General features: G+C 38.5%; 1 protein-coding gene across 4 annotated transcripts in view; it reads right to left on the bottom strand.

The window, feature by feature from the left end:
• SYTL5 (synaptotagmin like 5) overlaps positions 1–22,555 on the bottom strand; it is a gene marked incomplete at both ends in the record, with an annotated part of 90,782 nt that overhangs the window by 43,773 nt on the left and 24,454 nt on the right. For all 4 annotated transcript variants that reach the window (XM_079727071.1, XM_079727073.1, XM_079727072.1 and 1 more), the window contains 3 exons: positions 2,383–2,491; positions 3,921–4,033; positions 21,317–21,526. In XM_079727071.1, coding sequence (XP_079583197.1) covers positions 2,383–2,491; positions 3,921–4,033; positions 21,317–21,526 — 432 coding nt within the window. The remainder of the gene's footprint in view (positions 1–2,382; positions 2,492–3,920; positions 4,034–21,316; positions 21,527–22,555) is intronic.

Here is a 22,555-nt window from a genome sequence, read left to right as displayed (position 1 = left end):
TTACCAAAGGCCTCAAACATGGATCTTTCCAAATGCACTTGGATTAAAAAACCAAAGCTATATTTTTTGTGATGGTATCTGGAGAGACCAGTTCATTTACTTTACAGGCTCCAGTTTTCTCAGGGGGAAAAAGTATTCCAGAGGTACTGGGACAACCTTAATAGAATCTGCCAAGTTGTTTCTGCTTCAAAGACCACTAGAAGAATGTCTTGTCAAAGCGTCAGAAGCTTCAATCTAACTGGAAAATTACATTTTTGGTGAGAATAGCAGTTAATATAATGTCAATTTATGCTGCTCTGAGAACCACCTTGTACATGTCCTTACCTCTGCAGTGCTGCTTATGGTGTCTCCTCCACCTGGAATCACTGTTCCTCCTCTTTTGTTATCCTGGCCCCATCCATCTTTCAAAGTGCTCATCAAGTCCCACTTAGAATTTCATGTCTTTCCCAATGGCCCCTGTGCCCTCCCGACATCAATGATCTAAGCCACTTATTTAATATTTAATTATTGGGACTTCCCTGGTGGTCCAGTGGTTAAGAATCTGCCTTCCAATGCAGGGGACGTTGGTTCAATCCCTGGTCAGGGAACTAATATCCCACATGCTGTGGGGCAACTAAGCCAGCATGCTGCAACTACTGAACATGTGAGCCACAACTAGAGAGCTCGTGTGCTGCAACTACAGAGCCCACGCGCTCTGGAGCCCTCGTGCCACCACTAGAGAGATGCCTGGAAGGGCCTGCATGCCACAACTAAGACCCAGACCCGATGCAGCCAAAAAATAAATAAATAAATATTTTAAAATTATTTATTTATTTCCATAGTCTATCTCTTGTAGTTAACTCCTTGTCTTGTTGTTTTAGAAAAGCTTTCAGGCAGCTCATATTGTCATCTTATGTTTTTCTAAAATCCTTCTGTACAAATTAACTTTTCAGGTGTGGACCTTTGAACCTTTTCTTCCCGACTAGGTGTTATATTCCTTGAAGACAGAAGCATCAGATGCCAGTTTTGAGTTCTAGCAGGGCTCACTGTTGTCTCCTAGCTCCAAGCCCACCATTCTGTAACCCACACAGTGGTGCCTGGCCTGGGGTCTGCACACTACAGCTCCTAGAAGCACTTGTGGGCTCTGAGTTTAATTCAATCAGACCACTGATTGTTTTCAATGGGCCAGGCACCATGCTGGATACTGTAGCACAAAAGCAAAAAAGACACTGGGCCAGCACTAAAGGAGCTTACAATTAAAGGGGGGTGGTATTGAGTGAGACCGGTTCATTTACTTTACATTCTTGTGTAAGGAGGGGCTTTGTGTCAGATGGCACCAAGTAACGAGTGACGCATGGGCACAAGGCACTGTGGGAGCCCCGAGAAATGACAAATGGGTTTAACGTGGTAGGAAGACTCAACACATAGGATGTATGGTCCCTCTAGGCTATCTTTCTCAGTCATCTCTGCTAATTAACAAAGACATGGTTAGTCATGAGTCTTTGAGTCAAATGACATTTAGGTTTCATGTCTACTCACAGTTCAAGATTCTTTAAAAAACAAAACAAAACGGAACAAAATGGACTTTCCGTAGCGACAGATGAAGGCTCAGGCACTGGCAGCCCCTCACGTTGGCTTCTGCTGAGAACGAAGCCACACTACCCAGAAAGAACCATAAAGCCACTTGGTGTAGATTAGGATTCTCACTCCCTCGGCCACAAAACTGGCCACCAGTTGCCTGAGAAATGGAGACTGCAACAGGCAGGGCAGTAAGGCAACAGTTTGCCTTTGGGTCCTTATGACCTGCATTTTGGGGGCCACTTGACTCTCCCTGATGGAACCTTCTCACTCTGAGTTTCCCAGCGCCTCCCTGAATCTTGCATCCCTGTGTGCCTCCCATTCCTATTCTCAGCACTTGACACATATTTGCTTTCTGAATGAAGTCAGTGAGGTGGGCAAATGATTTCTTAAGGAGGCCCGCATTTCAAACAGGGGAGACAATGTTTTAAGCCCTATTAATAAATCTCTGATTTGGCTGTTTCAGTTTGCATCAGCACTCAGGTTGGGTGCGGGGGAGGTGTGTTGACCCTACAACAAAGGCAGATGTCACCTCCTTACAGACAAGACTGGCCCTAGCATGAAACCTTCTACCCAGAAGTAAAGGACCAGATATGTTAAGTGAAAGAAAAACTGACAGGTTCAGGTCAGAAGGGACCTTTATCTAAAACTGAAAGTAATTAAAACTGCATTTCCTGAGGAGAATGATAGGAGAATGTTACCTCGGATGAGTCTCTGACCTTCTCTGGGTCACTTAAGTGACATTAGACTTGAAAAACTAAGGCATCTATTTCACAGGTGACTGGAACAAACATCAAAGATTCCCTTGAAGAGGCTGGGTCTTACCCCTTTTTCCTGGGCCCATCGTGGCTGGCCTTCCGCCCAGCAGAAAGCGAAGTGTCTGACTTTTCTGCGTTCTGCTGGGTTTGTTCTTGGCTTTGTATTTCTTCAGCTCCTCATGAAAAACAAACAGAAGACAAATTTACATATGAAATGGCCAGAAATGAGAGCAATTTTCGATTCTTCATTCACTTTCCTACATTAGCACAGGACATAGAAGTCTAAAAAATTGGCAGTGATGTTCCCATCCATGTTTCCCGGTCACACACTTATTTCTAATCTGTTGAGTGTTCCACAGTTAAATGAGGACTAAGATTGGGACTCAACTGTGGGAGTTCTGCGGAGATCAGCTTTCTAGGGGTGACTGCAATGGAGCAACTATACATGATCCCTCTGCAAATATTTTTAGGGAAGAGGAGCCTGGTTCATGAGAACTCCAAATCCCTAGAGACTGAATTCTAGCATGGGATTCTAGAAACGATACCCTAATTTCTGAGCACATAAGCCAGACTTCCTGGGAGGGCCAACACCTGTGTACACACCTCGTGACCTGAGAGACAGTCCACACTCTGGAAGGTGCTGAGGTTTGAGCGGAGGAAGCAGCCAGAGCTAACTGCTTACTTCTAACTCCACTCTGTCCCTCTGTGGCATCAGACCTGATGTTACCCACCTGGGAAAGCCCTTCCTTGCTACTGTGACACCCAGAAGTGGCACTGGAATCAGGTCCAAGCCTCCCAGCCCTACCCGCCAGACTTAAAAATAAGGGCATTTGTCTCCAGTCTCTCTGAAAGGGGAGATACCCTAGGAACAGACCAAAAGACACCTGCTCCACCTTTACTACAGCATACCTGAGAAACATGATCCTAAACACAGGTTCACTCAATATTTAACCAATTAAATTGTAGTCTGAATGCACAGAGCAATGTTCTCAAGGTGGGGTGTTATTTGCATTTGGTGACAGTATAATTATTCATTGAGTGAAACCGTCTTGTGCAATTTCAGGCCATGCAGCATCTCTAAATGCCATTAATTCCCCCATAGTCATTGGGACAACCAAAAATGCCCCCTTGCATATCTTAATGCTCCCCTAGCTTGATGGAGGGGGGCACAGTACAAAATATCAGCCCCTGGTTGAGAATCACTGGATGAGAAAAAGTAACGTTTAAATGAAATCTGAAATACATCCTGTTGAAAAACCAAGGATTGCTTTCACAATGTGAATCATGTAACTCATCTGTTTTATGTTACTTTCTTAAATGTTCAGTAAAATATTGGAAGTGCATTCAGGAAAAGACCCGTCTGTGATGAAGATAAATGCCTCCCCTGAAAATCTCAGTGTATCACATATGTGAAAAATCACTGTGGATTTTATTTTCTACCGACTTCCTCTTCCCTTGTATGAATTGCAGATTTAGATTTCATGCCACTCAGTTTTGAAATGACCCAAGGGATTCAGGAAATTCAACTGTTCACATTTGCTACATAATACAGGGAAGTTATTTAGCCTGCCAAAATGAAGATTAAAACAGTTTTGCTTTAGTTACCTGGACTTCTTAAGATGGACTGTCGGACAACATCAGTGCCCAGAACACTGACGTGCTTGAAACGCTTTGCCTTTTCTTCAAAGAACCATTCACCAGTTACAATCCTTAGCTGCCTACTCAAAAGACAAGAGGAGAGCATTGAAATTCAATTCTTTAGCCAAATAAACTCTCAAAAATCCTTAATTAAGTAAAATATAGCCAGTTATTTATAGAGTCTATCTCAATCTTTGGAGTATTTTATGGTGATTATAATGGCCACTGTTAGTTGCATACGTACTATGTACCAGGTATCTGCTAATTGCTCTTCATACTCAGTATATTTTTATCCACATAACAACCCTCTGTAAACATTATTATCCCCATTTTATAGATGAGGAAACTGAGACTTAGAGCAATAAAATGATGTGTCTCACACGTAAAGCCAGGATCCCATCCCAAGCAGTCTGGCCTATAACTCAAGTTCTTTTTTGGTTTTTTTTTACATTTATTTTATCCAAGTATAGTTGATTTATAAAATTGTGTTAATTTCTGCTATACAGTAAAGTGATTCAGTTATACATGTATATACATTCTTTCTCATATTCTTTTCCATTGTGGCTTATCACAGGGTATTGAATATAGTTCCCTGTGCTACACAGTAGGACCTTGTTTATCCATTCTATTTATAACAGTTTGCATCTGCTAATCCCAAACTCCCAACCCATCCCTCCCCCCTCCCTTGGCAACCACAAGTCTGTTCTCTATGTCTGTGAGTCTGTTTCTGTTTTGTAAATAAGTTCATCTGTGTCATATTTTAGATTCCACATATAAGTGATATCATATGATATTTGTCTTTGTCTGGCTTACTTCACTTAGTATGATAATCTCTAGATCCATCCATGTTGCTGCAAATGGCACTATTTCATTCTTTTTTATGCTATAGTTCAAATTCTTAACCACTGCATCAGTGGGCAAATAATCTTTAATGACAACAGTGGGCAACAAATGAAGGTTTTGAATTATAAAGGGGCCATGATCAGACTCTGTTTTCTTTCTTTCTTTCTTTCTTTCTTTTTTTTTGGCCATGATGCACAGCATGCAGGATCTTAGTTCCCTGACCAGGGATAGAACCTGTGCCCCCTGCAGTGGAAGCACGGAGTCTTAACCACTGGACCAGCAAGGATGTCCCAATCAGACTCTGTTTTAGCACGATACCTTGATGTAATATAATGACTGAGTTAGAGTAAAGAGAGAATGGGACAAAGAGACAGGTTGGCCATGGCAACAGTCCAGGAGAGAGATGGCAAAACCCGAGCTAGGGCAATGGCAAGACTAATAGAGAGGAGGAGACAAATTAAAAATGTAGGTGATAGAAGGACCTGTCTGGGTTTCACAATCAATTGAACGTTGAATGTGGAAAAGAAGGACCTTTGAATAATCACATCCATCTGCAATGGTTACACAAACCCTTTACCCCAGTTACACAGACCTATTTACCATTCTCAGAACATGGCCCATGTTCACTTACTACTTGTCCCAACACCTCTATGGAGGACTGTAATGGAAAATGATGAGGTTGAAAGGTAGGATTGGGTCACATAATGGGAATCTCTGAATGTCAAGCTAAGGAGTTGGAATGCCATTTTGGAGGCACTAGGGAACTCTGGCAGTTTTTCTAAATTTCAGGTTGAATCAAAGAATCTCTGGAGCATTGTAAGGGGGAGAAACCAGAAGCAGGAAGGCCAATGAAGAAGTTATTGCAACAGATAGGATAGGAAATGATGAAGATGTGAATCAGGGTATCATAGGGGCAAGAAGTGAAAAGAAAGATAAAGATACTTGGGCCACTATGAAGCAGATAGGTTAGGGGGTCCCTGGAGAAAGAGAACCAGGAATGGCTTTCTTGACATAGAACCCATTTTGGCCTAAGCCATTTTGTGATCTGAGCCTGGCTAAAATACTTGCCCTGGAACAGGTCTCAGTAATTAACGATCTTAAGGGAAGGAATGCAGAAACTAGGGAGGAGCAGTCAAGAAACAATAGTGCAGCCTTGGGGCAGGGTCCTGGTTCCTCAAGGAATACACATACTATCTTTCAGTTCTGCAGGAACTAAGGCCCCCACCCAGGCGGAGGATGGAATGATAATGTTGACCCTCCTGACTTCAATCAACTGAAGCTTGGACTCTGTCAACTTGCCCCAATTCTATGCTGAAGCCCCCTCATGAATATGCATGTACCCTTAGCTTAAAGCTTCCCCAGTTTTGCTGTTGGGGAGACACTCTTTTGAGAACGATCCCTGGTGTTCTCCTTACTTGCTGCAAGTAATAATAAATACTTCCTTCTTCTCCCGATCTTTGGCTTGGTTGTGTCTATTGGTTCAACACCCACCAAGAGGCAAACCCAGTTTTCAGGTAACAAGTGAGGATGAAAATCAGCAAGATCGGTGACAAGTCTGACATGGTGGCTGAAGCAAAGCAGCTAAGAGGCAAATAGAGATTTCCAGCCCTAGAGTATTATATCCATGAGATTCAGTACCTGGTTGGACTTAGAAATTAACAATTGGATCTTAAATATATAAAAAAAAATCACTCCAGAAAAATATGTCAATTTGTTCTCCACAGCAATTATCCTGAAATACTACTGAATGTAGGAAACAAACGTAAGTTATCTATGAAACCCAGTTCTACTACTGGGAAAAAAGTGAAAATGTCATCCTTGGAGCAAATTATTCATTGAATGACCACAGCATGTACATCTCAAATTTCCTCTCAAGTGGCTAGATCATCTATTGAGAAGCAAGGATTATTGGATTAGTTCCAAAACTGTATAAAATACACCCAAACTGAATACTTGAATGGGTTAAATTATTTCTGGATACATCTTAAGTGATCTAGACTCATACATCAGTACTTACATTGGAAATCTACATGGTAATTGTTCAATTCTAAATTCTAAAGATGTTGCCTCTAGATTCCTGTCCCTTAATTATTCAATCAAATGCTAATCTAGGTACTGCTGTGATTGAACATTGCAGAGGGAACTGAAGTTACCTATCAGCTGACCTTAAAATAGGGAGCTTGTCCTGGATTATCTGGGTGGGCCCACTGTAATCACTGAGCCCTTAAAAACAGAGGAATTAGAAGAGGAAGTTGGATACTGAGATGCTGCAGAATGGGAAGTCAGATTCCAAACGTGAGAAGAGGGCTCTGAGATGCAGAGGTCCATATGCAAGGATCAGAGAGAGAGGCCTCTCGGAGCAAAGGCTGGCTCTTAGCTAACAGCCAGTGGGGAAACAGAAGCCTTGTTCCTACAGCCACAAGGAATCAGAATCTGCCCACCAAAATGAGCTTGGAAGTGGAATCTTCCCAGAGCCTCCTGATAGGAGCTCAGCCAGTAGACACCTTGATTTCAGCCTAGTGAACCGAGAGTAGAGAAACAAGCCAAGCCAAACTAGACTTCTGAGCTACAGAACTGTGAGACTGAAACAGAGCAGGACCCTGTGGGGCTCCTGGGCATGGAAGCCTTTCTGTCGTTTCTTGTTTGTAGGGAGCAGACTCCAGCCTCTGTGACCTTCCCTGAGTTCCAAAGGGCAGATTCGAACAGTTGCTAATCAGAGGAGGGAGGAGATGCAGAGACAAGGGAGGAACAGTCAAGAAACAATAGTGCAGCCTTGGGGCAGGGTCCTGGTGCTCCCTCAAGGGATACACATAACAGCATCTTTGAGCTCTTTACAGAACTAAAACCCCCACCAAATGGAAGATGTTAACATTGTTCATTCCAGAGAAGACCACCTGAGGCCAGATTAAAGGAACCAGAGAAGCTCATCAAGAGACTATCTGAGGCCAGATTTAAGGAGTGCAGGCCCTGCACACACCCTAATCTTAACAGCAACCCCGTCCTTGAACCACTGCTATAAACCTCCTCACCAAATCCTCTCAGGTTGGGACAACAGTTCTTCAGGGGCACGAGCCTGCTGTGTCCCCCTTTTCCTGGTAAAGCAATAAAGCTATCCTTTTCTACTTCACCCAAAACTCTGTCTCCAAGATTCAATTCGGCACTGGTGCACAGAGGCCAACTTTTCAGCATCAAGATCATATATTTACATTATTCTAAGCTGCTAAATTGTGGCAATTTGTGATGGTGGCCACAGAAAACTAATAGAATCATTAAACATAAAAACCTATTTGTTTTAGTATTCAACTCAGGAAATAATTGCACAGGTTCTAAGAAGATACCTATGAAAAATTCAGAGGAACAACAAGGCAGAGGTAGGCAAACTATGGCTTGTGGGCCAAATTCACTTCACTACCTGTTTTGTACAGCCTACGAGCTAGAGATGGTTTTTACAATTTAAATCGTTGGGGAAAATAAAAAGCAGAATATTTCATGACATGTGAAAATTAATATGAATTATACTCAAAATTCAGTGTCTATTAATAAAGTTTTATTGGAACACAGCCATGCTCATTTGTTTATGTATTGTCTCTGGCTGCTTTTCTGCTACAACTGCAAACTTGGGGAGTTACAGCAGAGACCACAGTGCCCACAAAGTCTAAAATACTTACTGTCTGGCATTTTATTTTTTAAAAAGTTTGCCAACCTCTGCAATAGAACAAAGAATTGACACAAAAAGAAACAAGAGCAAGGGGAATAATACAGATCAGCGATAGAGAACCACCTAAGAGAGGCATGCCAAAGCCTCAGCTCGTATTTTCTGTTTGTTTTAGTTGGTTTTTTTGTCTTTGTTTTTTGGTATGTTCTTGAGATATAGGGTGAGGTGGATGGCACATCGATGGCCGTTTCATGTGTGACAGGGGAAAGAGGGCCACACCAGGTCTACATGCCCCAGGAAATGGGCCTCCATATCATCTTTACCATATATGCCTAGAGCTGCCAACACCTAACACAAATAAGATCTTCCCAGAGTTGTTAGTCATTACTTCTTGCTATCCTTATAAGAACAATAACTATAATCCTTATATTTGCTTGACTCAGATATGGACTTGAGTCATTTGTCATTTCAGAACTCTGCAACATCAGAACAATCTCTTGGGATTATGCCTTTGCCACCTTCTCAAGCCCTGGAAGTAGATGGAAGGCTTAGCTGAAGAACAGGGAACTAATACTGAGTCAGTGTGTACCATGCACCAAGTCACGTTAGCCACTTTATACATGACACCTAGAATCCTCACTATAAGCCATAAAGTAGCTATGTTATTCTCAATTTGCAGATAAGGAAATCAAAGCTCACAGAGGTTAAATAACTTGTCCAAAGTTATACAGTATTATGACAAAAACAGGATTTATACCAAAAGACCTTTATATTTGGCAAAATTGTCAGTAAAAAACTTGCAGCTGTCAGGTATGACAAGGCTTTGAGTAAGGGTGAAAACGTACAGAAGCCAAGGAATAACATGTAGCATTTCATATGATGGGCTATGATTGTGTGTGTGTGTGCGTGTGTGCATATACACGTGCCTGCAAGTGTGTCTCTGTGTTGGGGGCAGAGTGATAGGAATAAAGGAGGGGTAAAAGAGGAAAGAAAATAAACATGACACCCACTATAAAAGTTATATTCTTCTCTGCCACATCAATCTAATATTTCAGAAATACAAGGCTCAGAATAGACGATGTGTTTCCTATAGGTCATACTCTAAAGAGTGAGTTTGACTGAAATTGAGTTACACTCATTATTTGTGATAAATGATTACTGAGTATTCAGAATTTGCTAGGCCCTAATTTTAACATTAAACTCTTGGGACTTCAAACTTTCACTTGGAAGCTTATTTAAATGTAAAGTCAAGTTAACTTTTCCTTAGATTTACAGGGGAAAAATAGGTAATCTTATCCTAAAAAAGAAGAACAGTGACCAAAAGACTCATTTTCTTCCTTTATCTTCTACTAGGGACCAGAGACATCAGAGATAAGACACGCTTATTAGATATGCTGAAATAAGATGAGTTTCCTTCTTATTATTCATAAGGAAACTAGAATTATTTATAAATTTATACATTACACATCAAATATGTATTGCATTCCTACATGTGTTAAGCCCTGTGTTAAGGCTAAGAGTACAGATGTGAAAAAGACAAGGATCCTGGCCTTATGGAGATGATGGTATATATTTATTCCTTTCTTTCCTTCCAACAGGAAAAGTAAAAAGAAACCCCTAGGCATATTATGGTGAAAGTGTAGAACACTACAGATAAAGAGAACATCTTAAACACAGCTAGAGAGGGGGAAAAAAACAGATTACATACAGAGGAATGATGATTAGGATGACAGTTGACTTTCAGTAGAAATAATGAAATCCAGAAGCCACTGAAATGATATCTAAAAAGTTCTGAGAGAAATAACTATCCATCTAGAATTGTATATCCAGAGAAAACACTGTTTACAAATAAGAGTAAAACAAAGAAATTTTCAGTAAAATAAAAAGTGAGATAATTTACCATCAATAGAGTTTCACTAAAGGAACTTCTAAAGACTGTACTTCAAGAAGAGTTAATTAAAGTAGATCTGAGATATAAAAAGGAATGGTGAAAAGTGAAATTGGTAAAACACATGGATAAATCTAAACAAATGTTGATGTAAAACAAAAATGATAATATCTAAATTGTTGAAATGAAAATAAGGTATGTCTAAAACATAGGAAAAAAGTATATACAAGCCAGGCTGATGATATTTGGAGTTTAAGAATACCAAGTTCCTTTTACTGATTAGAAGAAGGCTATAACTAATGATTTATAAAATTAAATATGAATATTGTGATTTCCAGGGTTACCACTAAAAATAAAAATTCATATAATATCTACACTAGTAGAGAGGATAAAATGGAATGAGAAAAATATAGTATTTCAATCCATAAATATAAATAAAAGCAAATATTACAGTAATCACAATACAAATGTAAATATTGCAATTACAATGAATATAAGTAGACTAAACTCTATAGTTTAAGAAAAAATATTGTCAAATTAAACTTTAGCAATTATATATCATATATGCATAGCATGTATATGTATATATAGCACATTATATATACAGCATATATGTATAGCAAATATTTAAATACATATAACATATAATTTAAAATAGCAGATACACTATATAGAGTGTCATCTTAAGCATATGGACACAGAAAGGTTGAAAGGCAAATGGTAAAAAAATATATACCATGTAAATATTAACCAAAAGAAACTTGATATCGTTGTATGAAGAGCAGACAAAATAGACCTTAAGGCAAAAGCATTTCTAGAGATGAACGGGGTCATAAAAAAACACCTTCAAATCAGTAAAGACTAACAGCCTAATAGAAAATTTGGCAATATATAAATAGTCATATCACAGAAGAGGAATCCAAAACAGCCAGTAAACCTATGAAAAGATGCTCAACCTCATTAGTAATCAGAAAAATTCAAATTAAAATAATAATAAGATATCCATTTATATCTACCAGTTGGACAACAATTAAAATTTTTCATGATGCCAAGAGTTGGTAAGATGGTAGAGGAAACTTTTATACAATGTTCGTGGAGTTTAAATTGGTACAACGATTATGAAAAACAACTTATCATCTTATAAGGCTGAAAATGCTCATACCATTTGCCCTTCAGTTTCATTCCTAGGTGCACTCCTTACGGGAGTCTTCTCAAACATTTTTGGCAGAGGTCACAGTAAGAAATACAGCTGGTTGCCAGAGGGGAGGGGGGCGAGGGGATAAGTGAAATAGGTGAGGGTACAAACTTCCAACTACAAAATAAATGACTCAAGGGGATGAAATGTACAGCATGGGGAATATAGTCAATAATAATGTAATATCTTCGTATGGTGACAGATGTAAACTAGACTTGTTGTGCACCAGGAACTAACACAGTGTTGGAGGTCAATTACACTTCAAAAAAAACCCCAAACACATAGGAAAAGAGAACAGATTTGTGGTTATCGGAGGCGGGGGATGGGGGAAAGGGGAATTGGAAAGAAAAAAGTATGTTTTATACCACAATCCAGAAAATAACTACACACACACACACAAGTATATATATACTTACATACATATAATTTTATGTATACTGACATTTTGTTTCCTTTTTTTCTTAAATGCTGGCATGACCCGCCAATAGGTCATAACTCACAGTTTTAAAAATTTTACCCAAGGAAACTCTTGTACATGTTTGTTAGGCCATATGTACAAGAATGTCATAGCAGCAATTTTTTGTAACATTATAAACTAAAACAACAAAAATCTCCATCAACAAGAAAACAGATACATTATAGAATGATACAACAGTGAAGATGAACGGAATGGTATTCACATAAACATGGACAGATTTCACCAAAAAATGTTGAGTCAAAAGAGTCACAAAGCTTTTGCACAGCAAAGGAAACCATAAACAAGGCCAAAAGACAACCCTCAGAATGGGAGAAAATATTTGCAAATGAAACAACTGACAAAGGATTAATCTCCAAAATATACAAGCAGCTCATGCAGCTCAATAACAAAAAAAAACAAACAACCCAATCCAAAAATGGGCAGAAGACCTGAACAGACATTTCTCCAAAGAAGACATACAAATGGCCAACAAACACATGAAAGAATGCTCAGCATCATTAATCATTAGAGAAATGCAAATCAAAGCTACAATGAGATATCATCTCACACCGGTCAGAATGGCCATCATCAAAAAATCTACAAACAATAAATGCTACAGAGGGTGTGGAGAAAAGGGAACGCTCTTGCACTGCTGGTGGGAATGTAAATTGATACAGCCACTATGGAGAACAGTATGGAGATTCCTTAAAAAACTACAAATAGAACTACCATACGACCCAGCAATCCCACTACTGGGCATATACCCTGAGAAAACCATAATTCAAAAAGTCATGTACCAAAATGTTCATTGCAGCTCTATTTACAATAGCCAGGAGATGGAAGCAACCTAAGTGTCCATCATCGGATGAATGGATAAAGAAGATGTGGCACATATATACAATGGAATATTACTCAGCCATAAAAAGAAATGAAATTGAGTTATTTGTAGTGAGGTGGATGGACCTAGAGTCTGTCATACAGAGTGAAGTAAGTCAGAAAGAGAAAAACAAATACCGTATGCTAACACACATATATGGAATCTAAAAATTTTTTAAAAAGGTCATTAAGAACCTAGGGGCAAGACGAGAATAAAGACACAGATCTACTAGAGAATGGACTTGAGGATATAGGGAGGGGGAAGGGTAAGCTGTGACAAAGTGAGAGAGTGGCATGGACATATACACACTACCAAACGTAAAACAGATAGCTAGGGGGAAGCAGCATAGCACAGGGAGATCAGCTCAGTGCTTTGTGTCCACCTAGAGGGGTGGGATAGGGAGGGTGGGAGATGCAAGAGGGAGGAGATATGGGGATATATGTATATGTATAACTGATTCACTTTGTTATAAAGCAGAAACTAACACACTACTGTAGAGCAATTATACTCCAATAAAGATGTTTAAAAAAAATACACACAGTATGATTTCAATTTCTATAGAATTCAAAAATGAAAAATTAGAAAATATATTACTTAGGGATATATCCAAGTAGACAGTAAAACCATAAAGTAAAGCAAGGGAATAAAAATGCAAAACATGAATGCTCTCATTCTTAAACTGGGTGGTGAATACACAGATATTCTTTTTATTATTGTCTAAACAGTACATGTAGAGTGTCTTGATATGTATGACACTTTTTATTCATCTTTGTATCCTTATCCCCTAGTATACCAACAGGTTATCAATAAATGTTGTAGGAAGGATGGATGGATGGGTCAAAGGATAGATCAATTGGATAAGTGGATAGTTGGGTTTATTAAGTTATTGTTATACCAATAAAAGAAGTACAAGTGATTCAGAAGTTCTGTATTGATGCATTAACACCTCCTAAGGAGGACACAGAACCTTCAATTTGTTATTATTTATTCTAACACCCTTCTGACAACAACTTGTCTTATATCTTTCAGTGACAGCTAGAAATTTACTCTGTTCAGAGGGCAAATGTATTTGGCACATCTCTCGTGTGTGTGTGTGTGTACGTGTGTGTATTTTAATTCCATTCTCCTGACAGAAGAAAACCACATTTGTTCCATAACTTGCTTAAGCCTGACATGCTTTAAGTGGGACCCTGCCATTTATTCATTCATTCATTTATCCATTCATTTGCTTATTCATCCATCCATCTAATCATTTAACAAATATTCATTGAGTACCTGCCATAGGGATTCTTTTAGGCACTAGAACTACTTCATTGAACATTATAGATTAAAAACCCTGCCCTCATGGTTATGAAGCTTATATCCTAGTGGAGGAAGAAAGATAATAAACAAGATAAGTAAAGTATATAGCATATAAATATTAAGGGGAAAAAACACAGGAAGGGGTTATGTTAGTTTGGGTAGGCTAACTTCCATAACAAACAACTTGCAAATTCCATTGACTTAACACATTAAAAGTTTCTCTCTCTACATATAACTTAATGTTGATCTGAGAAGATTTAGGGGAAATTTTGTGTGAATTAGACCCGCAGTTACCATCCATACTGACTAGCAGATGAGTTGATGGCAAAACTTTCAATTAGCAATGCATGGATACACAAGCCCCTTGGGTCTTGTATTGAAAAGAATGTTTCAGTAATTACAACTGGCATTTAGAAATTAAAGACAAAATTACTCTCCCCATACAGCAGCTTGAGGCAACCCCTGATTGACTGAAACGCCCATGAGTCACAGTCCCTAGTTACTGTTGTCTGAGCAAATGAGGGTCCAGGGTGTAGGGAAGAGGTAAACAGTAATGGAATAAAAAATGGAAATGATTAAATACTAGGGATCAAATAAAATAATACTTTTAAAGAATTGAGGAAATAGTTATTGAGAAATTCCTTAAGTCCTCAGACCCTGCAATTGGAAGGTCAGTCATTTGTTAAAATCCCATTTCCTTTCTTCACTGCCCTGAAATGGCAAACCACACCTTGGCAGAGTTTGGTGGGAAAAGAGCTGGGTGGAAAAAACAAACAGACAAACTTTGATACTTATTCAATCCAACTCTACTAACACACATTCTATCCTCTTAGTGTTCTTATTTCCACTATTTATAATATATAAAATCAATCATCTATCTTATCTAATAGGTATATTTTGAGATCTTGTAGGACTCTTCCCTAGGAATAAATGTGATCCAAAAACAGATCCGCTCTCTCAGGGACTAAGGCTCCAAGATGGATAAATACAAAGAAAATCACACCTAGGTACGGTATAGTAACTGTTAAAGATCCAATGGAAAAGGGGAAAATATTAAAAGTAATTGAAGAAAAATATCATTACCTTCAAAGGAGCAACAGTATATTGACATCTGATTTTTTAACAGAAACACTGGAAACCAGAAACCGACGGAATAATATCTTCAAATTACTGAAAGTTAACAACTTTTAACCAAGAATTGAATAAGCTGGCAAAAACATGTTTGGAACTGAGTGAAATAAAGCCATGCTAAGAAAAACAAAACTTGAGAGTATTTATCACTAGGAGAACTTACACTAAAGGAAATGCTAAAGGTTACCCTTTAGGCAGAGGGAAAATTATTCCAGATAGAAACACAGAGATGTAGTAATAAAGAATATAGAGCAACAAGAAGGGTAACTATGTAGTAAATTTAAGTGAATATTGACTACAAAATAATAATATCTTGTGGGATTAAGTATGTTATAGACTGAATGTATCCCCCCCACAATTCATGTTGAAACATAACTCCCAATGTGATGGTATTTGGAGGTGGAGCCTTTGGGAGGTGATTGCTCCCCTTATAAAAGAGACCCCAGAGAGCTCCCTTGCCCTTTCTGCCATGTGAGGACACAGTAAGACTATAGCTATGAACCAGAAAGCAGACCCTCACCAGACAACAAATCTTCAAGAACCCTGATCTTAGACTTCCCAGTCTCCAGGACTACGAAAAGTAAATGGCTGCTGTTTAAAAGCCACCCAGTCTATGGTGTTCTGTTACAGCTGCCTGAATGAACTAGGACAAGCTATATATATCTATAAGTATAAATACATATGTGTGTATATGTGTGTGCATAGATATAGATAGACATACAGATATTTAAACTATACAATAGCACTAGGAGGGGAGTAAAGGGAATTAAAGAGTCTTAAGGTCCTGGTATTGTCTTGGAAGTACTAAAAGTACTAATTAATATTAGATTTTAACAAGTCAAGAATGTATGTTGGGGCTTCCCTGGTGGCGCAGTGGTTGGGAGTCTGCCTGCCGATGCGGGGGACGCGGGTTCGTGCCCCGGTGCGGGAGGATACCGCATGCCGCGGAGCGGCTGGGCCTGTGACCCATGGCCGCTGGGCCTGCGCGTCTGGAGCCTGCCTGTGCTCCGCGGCGGGAGGGGCCGCAGCAGTGAGAGGCCCGTGTACCGCAAAAACAAAAAAAACAAAAAAAGAATGTATGTTGTAATCTCTAGAGTAATCTTTAGATGAGTGATAAATAATGTATAGATATTAGGAGATAAATAGAAAAATACTTAGACAACCTAAATGAAGGCAAATAAGTAGAGATAAAAGAACAGAATAGATGGGACAAAGAGAGAACGAGTAAATGAGAGGCAGATTTTAAGTAAAATATGTGAGTTATTTCATTACTACAAATGGAACATATATACTAATTAAATGACAACTGTCAGACTAGATTTAAAACATGTGCATGCAATTATATGCTGCTTACAAGAGACACACCTTAAACATAAGGAAACAGAGAGGTTGAAAGTAAAGAATAAAGAGGATTTACCAAACATACACTAGCCAAAGAAAGCTATTGCAGCCATACTAATTGCAAAGTAAACTTCAAGGAAAAAATCATAACTAGAGATAAGGAAAGATTTTTCATAATTATAAAGGTTTCTGTACATGTGTAAAATCTCATAATTCTAAATATTTAAGCACTCAAGACTCTAACTTCAACATATATAAAGCAAATATTATCAAACTAAAAGGAAAAATAGAAAATCCACAATCATTATTGAGAGAGGTTAGTATATATTTCTCTCAATATCAGACAGACTGTGTAGATAAAAAAATCAGTAGGGATATGGAAGATTTGGACAACACAATTAACAAACATCATTAAAAGACATAACTAGGATACTCAAATCAATCCTGCAGAATTCATTTTCTTTCAAGGAATCAGGAAATATTTAACAAAACTGACCATATTCTGGGCCAAATTTCAAATACTGAAACCACACAGAGTATGTTCTCTGACCACAGTGGAATTAAGCTAGAATTCAGTATCAAAAAGGGATACAGAAAATCTCTAGGAAATTATAAATTAAGAAAGACAATCATAAATAATTCATAGTTAAAGAAAAAGATGATGATGGAAATTAGCAAATAGAAAGAATAAAATGAATATCATAAAAATAATTGATATGTGTGGGATGCAGCTAAATAAAGCAGTGAAAACAGGGAAATTCATAACCTTAAATGTATATGTCATAAAAGAGCAAAGGCTGGAAAATCAAGTATCTAAATATCTGAATCAAAAAATTGTTAATCAAAAATAAATTAAATTCAAAGAAAGTAAAAGAAAAGAAAGAGCAAGGAAGAAACCAATAAAACTGAAAATATACAATATGGCAAGAAAAAAAGATATAAGTATTAGAAAAGATAGTACAATTGTGCAGAAATAAAATCTGAAAGGCACCACAGAAACTGTTACAATTAAGAAGTGAATTTAACAAGATCTCTGGATACAGATGAGACTACCCAAATCAATTCATATTTCTACATATCAACAATTAGAAAACAAAAAATTTAAAAGCATACTATTTACAATAACATAAAAATCAAATACTTGGAATAAATATAATAATGTATAAGACCAGGAAAACTATAAAATATTATTGAGAGAAATTAAAGACAAATAAATGAAGGGGCACATAGTGTTTGTCGATTGAGAGACTAAATACTGAAAGATATCAATTCTCTCCAGAAGTATCTACTGATGTAATGCAGTCCCTCTAAAAATGCCAGTAGGACTTGTTTTCTGGAAAGCTGATTCTAAAACATATTTGAAAATACCAGAGGCCAATAATACTCAGGGCGTTTTGAACAAAAACAAAAAAGTAGGAAGTCTACTGGATATAAAATTTTATTATAAAGGTACAATAATGAAAATAATGTGTCATCAGCACAATGTTAGGCATAATAGAGTGTTCAGAAATGATACTTGATTTGTGAAGGTTAACACTGTACAGCAGTGAAAAAATAATCTTCAGTGAATGGTGCTGGGTCAAGTAGATAACCATATTAAAATATGAAAATGAATCCCTAACTAACAGCATATACAGTCTAGTTGGAACTGATTTTTGTAAGTGTAAAGATAAAAGCTAAAACAGTAACAATTACAGAAGATCACATGGGAGAATATTTTCATCATTTGGGAGTTAGAAAAAGTTTTTTTTTTTTTTTTTTTAAACAGAACACAGAAAAAAATCCCACTAATCTCATATAGGAAAAGATGAACAAATTGAGTTACGAAAACTTAGAGATTTCTGTTAATCAAAGGCACCAGTAAGAGAACAAAAAGGCAAATCAGAAGTTGGGAAAAAATATCTCCAACACAAGGAACCAACACTGTTTGTATGCAGGATATATAAAAACTCCTTCACACTAGTCAATAAAAGACTGACAATCTAATAGAAAAAAAGAGACCTGAACTAGTACTGCACAAAAAAGGACGTTCAAATGGTCAATAAACATATGAAAATATCTTCATTCTCAATAGTAATAAAGAAAAATGCAAAGTAATCTACTACACACCCAACAAAATTATGAAAATAGAAAAACAAAAAACAGGGTTGGTAAAAATATAAAGTAATCAACTTCCAGGCATTGCTAGTGAGAGGATAACCTGGAACAACCTATAAGTTATAAAACAGTGAAAATAAGTAGACAACTGCCAAATGCAACAAAAATGGATGTCTCACAAACACGCTGTTGACCTAAAGTACTTAGAAACAAACAAACACACCCTGTATGAGTCAATTTAAATAAAATATAAAAACTCAAAGTTAATCTATGGTGTTAGCAGGATAGTATTTATACCTGGGGAATAAGAAGGGACTAGTGTTTGTGAGGAGGAAGAAGAAAGGTTTCTGGGGTGTTAGTAATGTTGTATTTCTTCACCTGAATGATAGTTACACAGAAATTGTGATAATTTGCAAAGCTGTACACCACTGCTTCTCAACCCCAAGTGACTTTTGCTCTTCAGGGAACATTTGGCAATGTCTGGAGGAACTTTTCATTGTTACCACTGGAAAAGAGCAGAGTGCTACTGGCGTCTAATGGGTAGAGGCCAGGGATGCTGCTAAACATCTTACAGTACACAGGACAGCCCCTCCCTCCTCCACAAAGAATCATATTGTCCAAAATATCAGTGATGTTGAAACTGATAAATCCTGTTGTACACTTGTCATTTGTGCCCTTTTGTGTAAGTTAATTCTAGTTTTTAAAAAAAGCCATGTGCATGTTTTTTATTCATAAACAGAAAGGATGCTAGCCTCTTTCCAAGTTTTCCTCTTTCTATTCATTTGCTTCTGGTTAATTTGATTTGTTGTCCTCTAGTGGTCACTAAGGGTGGAGAGGGACAAATGCTCCTGCAAAATTGTATACAAGCAAAACTGTAGTTGAGGAAATTCTGTCCATTAATTATTTCCTCTATAACTCATTATTTGACTATACTGGAAGAACCTTTATATCCAACTCTGAAATGCCAAGTAAAGGGAAGCAGAATTGGAGAAAGCATTATCCCACACAGAAACAAATTTTCTAGTAAGAGTCCAGGGTCTAAAAGAGCAACTTTTGCATTACTTACATGAGTCACAGATGTATCATGTTTCTTTTAAGTAGAAAGCAAAATGCATTATTGATACTTTTCTGTATATGTATATGGAGAAATATCCAAAGTAAATACTTTGATTTCGTGGGAAAAACAGGAAGGTACCCAGGATTATTTCTGCATCTTGATTTGCAGATGACTAAACTCAGTTTAGAAAAAGAATACCAATATCAACAAAAGCTACGTTGCAACACATTATGTCAATGATTCCATCAGTGCTCATTCCCCCAGATCTGGTAAATGATGTTTGCCAATGACAAAGAGGCAAGTATGAAGAGAAATCTATGCGAGACAAAGAACTGAAGATGGTTGCTTAGGTAAATCAAAGTAATGTATCCAAAGAAAGTAATGAGATAACTTAAATGGTTCATTTCTTTAGAGCTGCTTATCTCAACGTAGTGTGGAAACATAGTATGAATTGCTCAATTTATGATCAATTTTATGAAAAAGTACAGGAGAAATAACATTGGTTAAATAATGCAATCAGTGAACACAGGAGACATCAATAGAACACAGTCGTCCTCATTCAGAGAAGTTGGAAATGAAGGTCACTCACTCTCACTACTAAACTATTCACTTTTCCTCCTAAGATAGCATCTTAACTCCTATAAGAGAATGAGTTAGTGAGGATAAAAGATAAACCAAACCCAACCAAACCAGGTAAACCTGATGTGATGCCAGGATCCCCGACCTCAACCGCAGGAAAGAGAGGTCAACATGGAGTTGCCTTGAGATGAGATTATTAGGTACTATCCAGAGCAGAAGAGATGAAGGGACCTTGGGAGGGAGAAAACATACCAGTTGATCCAGGGTCAGATTTCTTAAAAGGATGGAGTTTGGCACGCCCAAGGAGTAGTAGAGACCTTATGGTGCTTGGACTCCAGTTTAACTGAACTTAGAAAATAATGACTCTTGATTTGCACCCTGGCTGGCAGAGTGAAACCCACAGCCATGACATTCCCGCAGGCTAAACATGGAGGCGAATGATAAAGCTGTCTCCCTTCACCCTTTCTCAAGAACTAGGTTGGGAGGAAATTCAGGGGCTACTTCAGCTGATGTGAAGAGCAGGCTGGATATTTCATACTCATCTTGCCAGTCACCCCAAATGTCTAAGAATGTCTCAAGGGCAATTGTCTGTGCCTTCTGAGAAGCCATGTGGAGCCAAGTGTGGCTCTAAGAAAGCCAGAGGGTGGTTTTCAGATGCAGCAAGAGACCATGTTCTGTGAGGCTTCCAGTTGTACTGTGCTTTATAGTTTTAAAAAATAAGCATATTGTTCCATTTTTGTCTGTTTGGCCCTCCCTCTCTCTCTCTCTGTCACACACACACACACACCACACCCTGCCAAGGCAGTGCTGAGCCTGCGGCTGGGCTACACTTTTAGTTCTACTCTCCATCCCTACCTTTTAAATACTCTTCTTCCTGCTTTCCCCACTCCAAACCCTTCAGTCATCAAAACTGACTTTCCACACAAAGGCAAGAAACTCACGCGACTTTGGCACAGACGGTGCACCGCCAGCTGCCATCAAGGCCTGAGACACGGCACTGGCTGCACACTCTGAGTGAGCAGGCCTGGCACGGGTCTCCGCGGTCGAATATCAAGCCCAGGTTTCTCTGACAGTGAGGACAGACCCTGCTGGTCTCTTGCTGAGTCTTCCCACTTCTACGTTTTGCTTCCAAGAGTTCATTTTTCAGCTTCCTGGAAGAAGAGAAAAAAAAAATCACTTAAAAATACCCCAAAAACAAACCAGAGGAGCAGAGCTAGCTTCATTTAAGGGGTATTTTCATTTGGAAAAATATTTGAAAGAATCAAGGAGTTAGAGTCAAATGACTGAAAAAACACAATTTCTCCCTCCCGAATCAATAATCCTTTGATCTCAGTAGTGGAAAAACATGTTTCTGTTTTACTTTTGACATCTTCCACTAGCACTACTATTTTGCTATTAGTATTTATTTACATTCTACTTTATCTTCTCCAGGGTATCCTTGATACCATAACATGGGAACACAACCCCAGTCTACAGGCATGCACAATACCATGTTCTCTCCTTGCCTAGATATATTACATGAGACAAGAGTGTGAAATCAAGCTTGGCAACATGGGTACTTTCCTTAAGTGAGCCAATGAAGAGTTTGCTGCAAAGACACTGTCCATCATTTCAGGTCGAAACGCTTCCGCTAGCATATGAGGGTTTCCAACAATTTCCACTGATCTGGGGGCTCTGATATCAGATATGCCTTTCTTTGAATACAGGTTCCATCATGAATTAGTTGTTCAACCTTAAACAATGATTTACCCACTCAACTTCAGTCTCTTCAGTTCTAAACTGGGAGTATTAACATTCTACTGGAACTGTTTTTTTTTTTTTTTTTTGTAGTATGCGGGCCTCTCACTGTTGTGGCCTCTCTCGTTGCGGAGCACAGGCTCCAGACGTGCAGGCTCAGCGGCCATGGTTCACGGGCCCAGCCGCTCCGTGGCATGTGGGACCTTCCTGGACCGGAGCACGAACCCGTGTCCCCTGCATCGGCAGGCGGACTCTCAACCACTGTGCCACCAGGGAAGCCCAGCATTCTACTGGGACTGTTTTTAAGATTAAATGAGAAGATGCTGATCTTGAGAACGAAAAACGGAGCTGGAGGAATCAGGCTCCCTGACTTCAGACTACACTACAAAGCTACAGTTATCAAGACAGTATGGTGCTGGCACAAAAACAAAAATATAGGTCAA

Source organism: Hyperoodon ampullatus (assembly GCF_949752795.1).
Source record: "Hyperoodon ampullatus genome assembly, chromosome: X".
In the NCBI taxonomy this organism is placed as follows: Eukaryota; Metazoa; Chordata; class Mammalia; order Artiodactyla; family Ziphiidae; genus Hyperoodon; species Hyperoodon ampullatus.
Note: the sequence above shows the minus strand (reverse complement) of the source record. Positions and strands in the feature narration are given on the sequence as shown.